The following is a 10,286-nucleotide window of genomic DNA, read 5'->3' as shown; positions in this document are numbered from 1 at the left end:
GGGTTAGACTTTCTCGATATTCGTATTACCTTCCTATCTTCGTGGATCGATCCCGGTCTTACCGGGTTATTACTTGACGCCCGTATACTTGCGGGTGGAGACCTTTTAGGGTAACCTTTTAGGCCCATCAGCCCGCTAGGTACTAACGGACAGAGAAGCTCCGAACCCGACAGGCCCGTGTACGTGAAAGAGTTGCCCGACCGGACCGGCCTGGTTCCCACCCCTAGACACCCCAAGTAATAGAAAACGGGGGCACTAAAGTGTCTGCCCCAAGTAATTGTGCTTAGGTCAACTGGACTCCCACTCCCAAAGTCCCAACAAAAGTAGTCGTGCCACCATCTTAGTCCTATCGGTTCGATAACAAGCAAGCAGCTAATCACCCAACCGAACACCCTAAACCCCTCGTTCATCATACTTCCTCCTGATACACAAAAATGGCTTCTCGTTGTCGATCGATCTCAAAACCAGCTCTCAACTTTTTCAAATCCGCCATTAATAAACCTTCAACCTCCAAACCCATTCCTTCAGTTCATCTTCCTCGCTCATATCCTACCTTTTCAAGGCAAGTAGCTTTTTTTCTCTTCTTCTGAAATTACTTAACTCAATTTCGTATTGATTTGTTAATGTTTTTGATGTTTATAGGGTTCCATCAGAGATGGGTTGTGTTCAATCTCTGTTGCCATTGTATAGTGCTGTTTCTTCTGCGCGTCTTACATCATGTCTTGGCATGGATGCTACTAGTTCAAGATCTATGTCTCAGGGTACGCTTACCCGTGCTAACCCAGGAGTTTGATTTCATCTCAATCTTTTTTATATTTGTATGTATAAGAAACTCCGCTCTTTAATTAAGTTTTTTTCATGCCCTATTATGTTAGTGATGTCAAATATGCCCTAATAATGCTGAATTTTGCTGATTGAGTCTCTTCATTCATTTTCAGTGCTTGGGATTAGGGTTTTTTTCTATTGGTTTGTGGGTAACTACTGTGTGATTTCATGGTCTATAATTAACATTGAATTGAATGACTGCCACTGTTTTCTAATCCCGTGTTAAATGTGAAGTGAGAAAGACTTGATAAGTTTGCGGAGATCCAACTCAAAACCAATTGACGATAGGTGGATAGGTCCTAGATATTAGATTCTTGGTCGTGAGAATATCCTTTGTCCGTGTGGGACTATTCGTGTATGCTCCTTGCTTCTGGTGTCATTTTAGCCTAATACGGCCTTTTAAGAAAACAAAAAAATTACAAACAAAATATGAACAATGTATATAGTTTCTTTGTTATAGGTGTGTTCTTTTTGTACAAGATATAGTTTAGAACCTAAAAGCGAATTTTTATGTAGTACGTCTTGTATCACGATTTTGTACATATATACTTACATATTTTCGAAGTTTTTACAATTTTTAGATATCTATTTCTAAAGACACTTCAAAATACCCCCCTAAATAATAATATGTTAAAATAAAGTGTAAGAGAGTAAAAAGAAAGAATTAATTAGCAATTGTACCATTGACATGTTAAAATGAAGTGTAATAGCAAAATAAGATGCGGGGAGCTAGTTTTGAACCCTCGTGACCTTGGTGGAATTAAAAATCCCAAACCATCTCAGCTAAGGGACTGTTATGTTATGAAATGTATCTTAACTTTTATATACTTTAACTGTTGGAAATTATCAAGAATGGGCCCTTATAAGTGGGGGGCCCTGTGCGAGCGCCCTGCCCGCACGGGCCCAAACACGGCCCTGGTTGACATAGTTCTAATACCATGTTAAGTTTGTCACCATCCAATCCAAACCAACTGGTAACAAGAGTAGAGTCCCAGATATTTTTTGTCATGCGAATATTCTTTGTTTTTCTTGTTCGCCATGTTTTCAAATTCGGAGTGTATGTCTCAAGGTGTGCCTCTAAGGTCTAAGTAAGGAAGTTTGTTTTCTCCACGTGGCACGCCTCAAAGCAAGGCGGTTTGTTTTCACCTTGGGCGTACACATCTTCAAAAGATAAACATTTTACAAGCCGCCTTTAAGTTAATGCAACCTAAGAAATAATAACATATATACACTTAAGTCTTTGTATTATTTGTAGCAAAGTGAAACAGACTATATATCTTACGTTATTACATAAATGTGTATCATTTTTTCAAAAAGAATTAGCATATGGCTTTTTCCGGTTGAGGCATACGCCTCAAGGCGGCGCTTTGCGTTTTCGGAGAAAAACGGCATTGAGTCAGAACATATTCCTTAAAACATTTAGACGATCTCTGAGAACTATAGATTAGAGAACCGAGGAGTCAAATCTGTAAGTGTAACCAATCGAAGGTTATGGTTGATTGGTGCAGGATTTATGATAATGATATAAAGTGATGTTAGTTACGTATTTACTTGACTCTATTTTGTTGAAGCTATGTTGCAAATGGTGAAATAAGTTTTAATGGTGCGAGTTGCGAAGTTGCTGAAGTGTTTGATTGCCATTAAAAGGAACTACTTGGAAAGCCATCTTTGAGTGCTCGGCTAACCCAAAAAAGAGTGATTTAATCAGCTAACCCTTGGTCAATTGAGTTATGTTAAAGTATCAGACACACCTAATGACATAATTATTTGGGAGATACGGATTTTATTAGCTATTTCCTCAAATACTTTGATCAAAAAACAAGTAGTGATCATCATATAAGTAGGAGTTGTGTGATTTGTATATAGTTTCTTGCACAATTGCAGTAGTACCTCGTATTTCTATATGAAAAACGACACTACAAATTCCAAATTAAAGATGAAAGTCAGGCCAAAAGAAAAACTATGAATAAAAGTGATGAAAGATGGGATTATAAGAAACAAACTAAGAGGCACCTTGAACTCTAGTATCACAGGGTCATTGAATTTCTTTTATAGTTGCTAATCTGTTCGCTAAGTTCATTGGTTATTTTGTAATCTTGTTAAATCTTTTACGGAGTTGCGCAATGTTATCTTTCTTTTTCTCGTCGATATAGTGAAAAAGTGCCATATTCGCTTGAGAACCAACCGAGTGAAGTACGTGACTGTAAAATATAGAGACTAAAGTGGTCCTTACTTCTGTGGCAGATTTACCTCCATAGTTAACTGTTGAGAGTCTGTTAAGAACAAAGTAAGCGTTATTTGATTTACTCCCCAGTCTTGGAAGTTTTCCAATACTGTAGCACTTGAAGTATCAATTTGGTACTCTCTGGTCATTGTTTTTCTGTTCACTTGACTATTGACTACTTGTGGTGTGCAACAAAAGCATCGTAAAGTTGTTGCAAACTTGCACTAGCTGAAGCTTTTGTACTAAGTTGAGGTCTCTACGTCTTAGGAGTTAGGGCACAGAAGGATACAATTGTTACATCCCAAACATCTGATTTAAGTATTAGAAGTAAGTCAGCGCATTCAACATGTAGAATACAGTATAACAAATTTCAACATGTAGAATACAGTATAACAAATTTCTAGTTTAATTAGGCATTAGAAATACCTTAATCTTGTATCTATAATTAGGAAATCGTATAAGACGCAGTGCCGTGTGGGCACGTGAAGACCTTTATGTTGATTGAATTGGCATATTCTTCTTTGATGGTGATTCATGGGTCATTACTGTTCGACCCTTGAAGCAGTTATTGTGTTCATTTTTCCCTTTTACATTCTAATAGATAGATATTGATTGATATACTTGATGTTTTTTTGGAAAAAAGAAAGCTAAGCACCTCTTTCGATCAAGTTCTCTAAGATTATGATCAGTACTTGTTTTCTTGCATCTTAACTGCAAGTCGATTTACATTGTGCAAAACTGTTTGTTGTCTATTACAAGCCTGAGTTTCCATGATGCATGTCTCTGTTACCGTTAAAGCTTATGTTAGGCTCTTGAAGGCACATTAATATTACCTGGGTCCATTCGACCCAATTGATGTTAGGAAAATTAAAGAAGATAACAATAATCTCATTTGGCTCTTCAAGAGAAATATTTTTGTCTAAACCTGACTTGCCTGAGACTGATTTGCCTGAATCTGAGTAATCTGAGTCTAACTTGTTCTTTTCAAAGGCTGATTTTAGGTTATTATTAGAGACGTTGGTTTTCTTACTTTACTTATTTCACATCTCAGACAAATGGACCCAAAATCAGCTCGAGTCAATCAGTCAGACGTTGGATAAAAAACGAACATACCGAAATCTAATTCGAATCAATTCAGATATCACATCTGAAAAAACACTTGCTTTGTAGAGGCTGATATTCATTTAATTTCAGTAGTGGTGGCTGTTAGTGCAGAATAGCTTTGTGAAATGGTCGAATCCTTCCCCCTAAGCGATTTGTAACGTGATAAAACTACATAAACATTTTACCTTGGTTTGATTCTCTAATTGTGCTTCACCCATTTAAGTATTCTCATATACTAAGATAATGACACTGATCCTTTGTTTTGTTGATGGTTATTTAAGAATTAGGTCTCAGTGTGCCACGATAAGTGGTTGGGGACAAAAGAAGCCAAATGCAAGATGAGTTGATCGTTTTCTAGCGAAGCCGAACACTCGACGATTTTGGCACATCAAATTCTGACTGTACTTTCTCTTTCCTCCCAACTATTTTTCAACAGAATTTGGTTTGAGATTGGATGAGTTTTCAAGAACTCAGATGAATTACATGAGTGGAAAATCTCTAATGCTGTTTATGTTAATTGAATCATTGTACTGCATTTCTATCTACTATTTATTTGATCAGTTTTATCACCATATTTTCTTGGTATATTGAAACTTCTAGTTCCTAGCATTCTGGAAAATCATGTCATTTTTGTACCTAAACCAGTTCATGTTGAAGGTTCTACAAGTTTAGCAAAAAGCCTTGGAAACCGACTTCGGATTCGAACCTAAAGCTTCCACATCTTAGTCAACGTGGTTTAGTTTGCGGATTCAACCATAACTAAGGCGTTGGTTTTTCCGCAGTCTAAATATGAAATCTGAACCAATCTATGTGTATTTTACGTAAATAATTTTAGTATTTGCATGTGTTTACTTCAATAAATTTAGCTTTAAAACAACTTTTTTTTATCAGATTCAGACTTGTTTTATAAATTGAAAGTACACGCATTTGATATAAATACTTCTTTCAAGATCATAAACATAGGAGTATGCGAACAACTAAAATTACAAGTAAAACTAATTCCGATTTGAAAAGAAAAGGAATTTCAACTAAATAAATATCTGGCTTGCTCGATCTTAGTTTCTCGTTGGTATATTTTTCGGGTGAAATATCTCACCAACAAATCTATATTTATAGATGAATGGGAACGTATGATTATGTTCATAAACATATATCATCTTCCTGATCTCCATTTTGGCTTGTATGGAAGAGATCTTTAAACATGTGGGTACATTTGTTTGTCCATGAATGATAATAATAACAATGTAAATTTGGTTTTATTTGACAATAAAAATAGTGCATGCATGTGGAGTATCTTTTTCTCCCTCATCTTCATTCGTACCATTCTTGTCCTCTTCATGTCTATTTTTCTTCTCCTTCCCACTTCAACTATATACTAGGGCCAATAATGGGCATACATTGGACTTACTCTTATAGCTTCTCAAAATTTGATCATTTCACCACTTGAAATTGTGTTGATTATGTAAAATCTATACATGGTTTTTTTTTTTTTTTTTTTTGTTGAAACTATACATGGTTGAGTTTATGTCTTCTCAAAAATAGTAGTTCTCTTACATATCAAACCTCTACTTTTCATCACTCATAATTTTACACTTAAGTTTACAATTTAAATTACTTGTAAGTTGACTCGGATTATCACGAATAACAAATGACAGAATCACATGGCACAAGTCGTGGTAACATGTGAGTAATGTAACAATTTGTTCCTTCTTTTGGAGCAAAGAAAAGATAAACGTAACGTTCCTTCCTTCCTCTCGTTGAAAATAAAATAACTTAAAGAAGTTTAAAAGTGGTGATCCCACAGTAGGGTGGTAGTGATGCCCCATTATCGACTTTTTTTAGTCAAACAATACATATTCTTATCCCTAGTTTTTTGTCTTCATTATTTATTTTATTTTATTATCAATTTCTTTATTTTTATTTTACTAAAATACACTAATTTACTAAAATTTAAGAGACCAACTCTGCACCTTAGTTCAACAAAAAAAAAAAAAAAAACTCTGCACCAATCAAGTTTAGTTTAGACTTGAAGTTTGAGCCCATATAAATAAGTTTGTAGGAAGCTATTGCACACTTTATTAGCTAAATTAACAACACCAACTCAGAAAAAGATAGCTTTTCTCTGAAATTTGTTAAATTAGTCACAAGAGTGTAATAATTATTTTGAACTATAATTTTTAATTTGAACATTTTTTGTCTGATTCCAATAGATTTAAAATAAGTTCGAGACATCCATTCAAATGAATCACCACCAAAAGTGATTTTAGATTATGTTAAGTATGACTCAATCTAATTCAAATTGGATCTCGAGTTAGATCTCATATATGATTCGAATGAACAAATGTTGTCTTCGTATTTTCTTTGATGTGAGTTACTCTTTTATACTAAGTCTAGCGGGAGTCTCAATTTTCATATTCCCACACTATAATGTGAAGTCTAATAATTTCTACGACAAAACGAGGTTATACAATTTGTGAAGTCAAGTGGAGCAACCTATGTTCAACAAAAGAAAGAAGTGGAGCAACCTAATTTCTAGGATATGGCCCAAAACAAACCGTCATTCCTAAATAAAGATTATCACTTGTTTGCACAATATAATACTCTAGATACAAAGATGACTTTTTTCCACCCTCGGACTTTTTAATAGATATTAGGGAGTTTGTACACTTTGATTTGAAAGACTAGATTAACCCTAATATTACTAGTGGTTTATTACTAATTTTGTTGTAATTTAGGATAAGTAAATGAGTAAAATGTTGCATTTAGCATTTTGGTGTAAGATAGTACATGCATTGAAATAAGTACTTTTTTTTGTTGAAATCATTGAAATAAGTACTTTTTTTTTTTTTTTTTTTTGTTGAACATTGAAATAAGTACTTAGTAAATATAATGTAGACCAAAATTTAAGAAATATTCTCTATTAATTTAACTAGAAATTTTGCATAGGCTTATGAGCTTACCTATGGATCATCAACTTCTAGGGTTGCGTGGACATAACAAAAATTTATTCCATTTTGTACTCTCCTATCACGATTCACAACACTCTTATGATACCCGAACCCTGAAAATTGACCCGACCTCCTTTTTCCTTTGTACTCTTACTTGAGATTATTCAATTTTGGCCCCTTCAAATGACTGTTTACATATTTGTGTTTTTTTTCCTGTTGGTCAACTTTGACCGTCGACTTTCTCTTTCCTCTTTTATCTTTCTTTTGAAAAAAAATTAATATCATTTCGTACTTTCTTCTTCGTTGGAGACGATCGTCAGTCGTTCGCCAGTGCACAACCCTACATCACAAACTTTTCTCTTCCACCATCCTCTTCTCTCTTTACTGAAAGAGAGAATTTTAGAGGGAAAAAAGAAGCATGTTGAGAGATAAAAAGATGGAAAACATAAATATTGCCAAAAAAACGGAAAACAAAAAATAATAAGAGAAATGATGGTGGTCAGCCGGTGGAGAGGGTGGTAGTGGTGGAAGAACTGAGGCAAGCAGATAAAACAAAAATTATTTTTCTGATGAAAAGTCATCTTCCAACGACAACCTCCGTTAAAGAAAGTAGAAGAAATTAAGAAAGGATGTGAAAAGAAATATTTATAAAAAGAAGAGTAAGTTTGTCTTTTTTTTAATTGTTAGTGTACCTCAAACCCTTAACCTCTAAGGTAAAACTTCTAACCAGAAGAGTAAGTTGACTGGCATAAAAAATCAAAAGGGATCAAAATAGGAACTAGTCATCTTTAAGAGGTTATATTGATGTATTCATCATTTTTAGGGGGCTAAAATGGATTTAACACCTCTTACCTTTGCATAATTGGGAATGGAGTCCTGTCCCTAATATCGAAGGTTTTAGGAATTCCAGTAAAGTTGGAACAATCCCAAGTAACCAATAGTACAATTAAGCCTCACAACTTGTTATTTTAGAAAGTTGGCTTCACATAAAAGTTAGTAACTTGAAAAAAAAAAATCTATGCGTGTGGAGGACCAACAAATGTTTGTCTTATCAAGTTTCCAACAGATTACAGTACAATCTGCCAAACCTAATTTTCAAGTTAGACGCAATGTTAATATTATAAGCCTAAATGTATTCGATTTTAGTCTTGAATGGCGTACTTCATATATATTGTCTCTCATTGTTTAGTGAAAGCACTCAACGAAAATAAATTGAAAACAATGAATATCTGGCGAAATTGTTATTTAAAAGTTAGTAATTTTTTGGCTGAAAGACCTAATGAAATACGAATGTAAGAGAATGAATTACAACTGAGTTTAACACGAGACACGGTACTAAAAATTTATGTAGCTTAGAATTGTTGGTATAGTGTAGTAGAACACCATGAAAGGTTATTAGACAATGCACATGCTCCTTCTTAATATAATTTTCTTCGTACATTAATATAGAGTAGACTTTAACTTAGATTAGAGATCGGTCTGAACAGAACTATAATTGCTTCGAATAATAAGAAAAATTGATAATGAATAAGAAATATTAGTAATCCTAACCTGCAAAAATTAGTTGCAAAACTTGCCTAAAATTAGAAAAAACAAAAATAAACCAACACATTACAATCTTAATACCATCAAATAATCCTTCCTAAATCCCTCCAATATTCTAATGGGACCCAAAAAAAAAACTACAAACTTAGCACAAAGAAAAAAAAAACTCAAAGTGAATGAAATTATCACTAAGTAATTCCATTATCTTACCTGAAATTAATCTCAACTAATTAATTCATTCTAACTGGTACTCTCAATTTTTATTAAATTACCTGCCTGTAATCTGATCCAACGTGGTGATGAATTAAGTAATCTTCACAGCTTGAATCATCAAAAATAGGGTTTTGATGAAGAAACTGTTGTTGATGATGATGATGATGATGGTGATGATGAACTGATCCTTGCATTTCTTTCTGTCTTCGAAGTTCTAGAACTTTCCTATGTGAATTTGAATGTTGAGTTAGAACAAAAGTTGGACTAGCAGCGGGTCGATATTCGGGTACTAATCGACCCGATTTATACCTAACTCCACATGCATTACAAAGTGTTTTAGGGCCCATTGGCCCGGTTCGCCATTGTGGTGTTTTATCAGTAGCACAATGAAGACATTTCCGGCCATCACTATTACTAATTCCTCCATTATTGTCATCGGAAACTGACAATTTCGATGAATTTAAAACCGATTTGCCGGAAATTGTGTCAGATTCAGATTCAGATGAAGTCGGAGATAAACCTAAAAGACGTGATGACCAATTACATGGAGCTCCTCTGTTTCTTTTACTACGAGCTTTACCGGGAACTGACATTTCTTGCCGGAATATAACATTATTTCTAATCTCATTTTCCGGTTGATGAAATTCTCTTGTTTTTGATTGTTGATTATTGTTTCTTGCTTGCATTCCTGAAATCAATTGAAGTTTTTGAAGATCTTCAGTTGAGAATGATTCTTCTTCAATATTCGATAACCATTCTAGCTCAGCTAAATCATCATACTGTAAATAACAATCAAACAAACAAATTAGGGTTACAATTTCTAGACCTAATTTTGAAATAGATTAAGTTAGTGAAATTACCGGAACACAAAGATCACTTGAGAAGTGATTAGAATTAGGGAAAGTGGATAAATCAGTTGAAGGATTAGGATCATAACAAGAAAATGAGGAATTACAGCTATCGTGAACGGTGGTAACGAATGAAGAATCAGTGGAATTTCCGGTGGTGGTATGATCGAAGGCGGCGATTTCATCATCTTCATTTGAGAAATCAAGAAGGTCTTCAACAATGAAATTATCACCAGGTTTAATATCTGGTTGGTTTAGGGTTCGGTAGTAACCGTCGTGGAAATAGTCTGGTGCTTCCATTTGATTTACTTTTTTTCTCTTTTAGGGTAGAATTGATTGAAGAAGTGTATATGTTCACGAGAGAGAGAGGAAAAGTTTAGAGAGATAAAATGAGATGAGAGATAGTTTTAGAGAGAGAGAGAGAGAGAGAGAGAGAGAGAGAGAGAGAGAGTGGGGAAGGGTTAATGTGTACTTGAAGATGATAGGTGGGGAGATAAAATGTATGATTTTCATGAGAAGTTAAATAAGAAAATAATAAATAGATGAAAGAACAAAGCATCTGCTACTCCCATGAAAAAT

At 34.3% G+C, this 10,286-nt stretch overlaps 2 protein-coding genes across 3 annotated transcripts; one reads left to right on the top strand and one right to left on the bottom strand.

Annotated features, from left to right (window-relative positions):
* The first annotated feature begins 326 nt into the window (after positions 1–326).
* Positions 327–4,725, top strand: LOC147556654 (protein NONRESPONDING TO OXYLIPINS 2, mitochondrial-like). 2 transcript variants are annotated; one of them, XM_086657587.1, is made up of 3 exons: positions 327–562; positions 643–761; positions 4,435–4,725. In XM_086657587.1, exons 1-3 carry the CDS (start codon positions 435–437, stop codon positions 4,458–4,460), a joined length of 273 nt encoding a protein of 90 aa, XP_086513713.1. In that variant the 5' UTR covers positions 327–434; the 3' UTR covers positions 4,461–4,725. The 2 variants fall into 2 exon arrangements, with proteins under 2 accessions (XP_086513713.1, XP_086513712.1); XM_086657586.1 differs by having other exon boundaries at positions 350–562; positions 643–818.
* A 3,940-nt stretch (positions 4,726–8,665) lies between these two features.
* LOC147556653 (GATA transcription factor 9-like) lies at positions 8,666–10,286 on the bottom strand. The gene is made up of 2 exons (XM_086657585.1): positions 9,720–10,286; positions 8,666–9,638 (listed from the first exon to the last, which is right to left on the bottom strand). Exons 1-2 carry the CDS (start codon positions 10,005–10,007, stop codon positions 8,910–8,912), a joined length of 1,017 nt encoding a protein of 338 aa, XP_086513711.1. The 5' UTR covers positions 10,008–10,286; the 3' UTR covers positions 8,666–8,909.

The sequence above is a fragment of the Eschscholzia californica genome, unplaced genomic scaffold (genome assembly GCF_041429995.1).
Source record: "Eschscholzia californica isolate CP2 unplaced genomic scaffold, dmEscCali1.0.p SCAF_2, whole genome shotgun sequence".
NCBI classification, from domain to species: Eukaryota; Viridiplantae; Streptophyta; class Magnoliopsida; order Ranunculales; family Papaveraceae; genus Eschscholzia; species Eschscholzia californica.
Note: the sequence above shows the minus strand (reverse complement) of the source record. Positions and strands in the feature narration are given on the sequence as shown.

What these genes read in the sequence shown, in the direction of transcription:
- LOC147556654 (XM_086657586.1), top strand. Translation starts at nt 435, where the DNA reads ATGGCTTCTCGTTGTCGATCGATCTCAAAACCAGCTCTCAACTTTTTC. An exon ending in TCATATCCTACCTTTTCAAG is followed by an intron (nt 563 to 642) that starts GCAAGTAGCTTT and finishes TGATGTTTATAG; the next exon opens with GGTTCCATCAGAGATGGGTT.
- LOC147556653 (XM_086657585.1), bottom strand. Translation starts at nt 10,007, where the DNA reads ATGGAAGCACCAGACTATTTCCACGACGGTTACTACCGAACCCTAAAC. An exon ending in CAAGTGATCTTTGTGTTCCG is followed by an intron (nt 9,639 to 9,719) that starts GTAATTTCACTA and finishes TGTTATTTACAG; the next exon opens with TATGATGATTTAGCTGAGCT.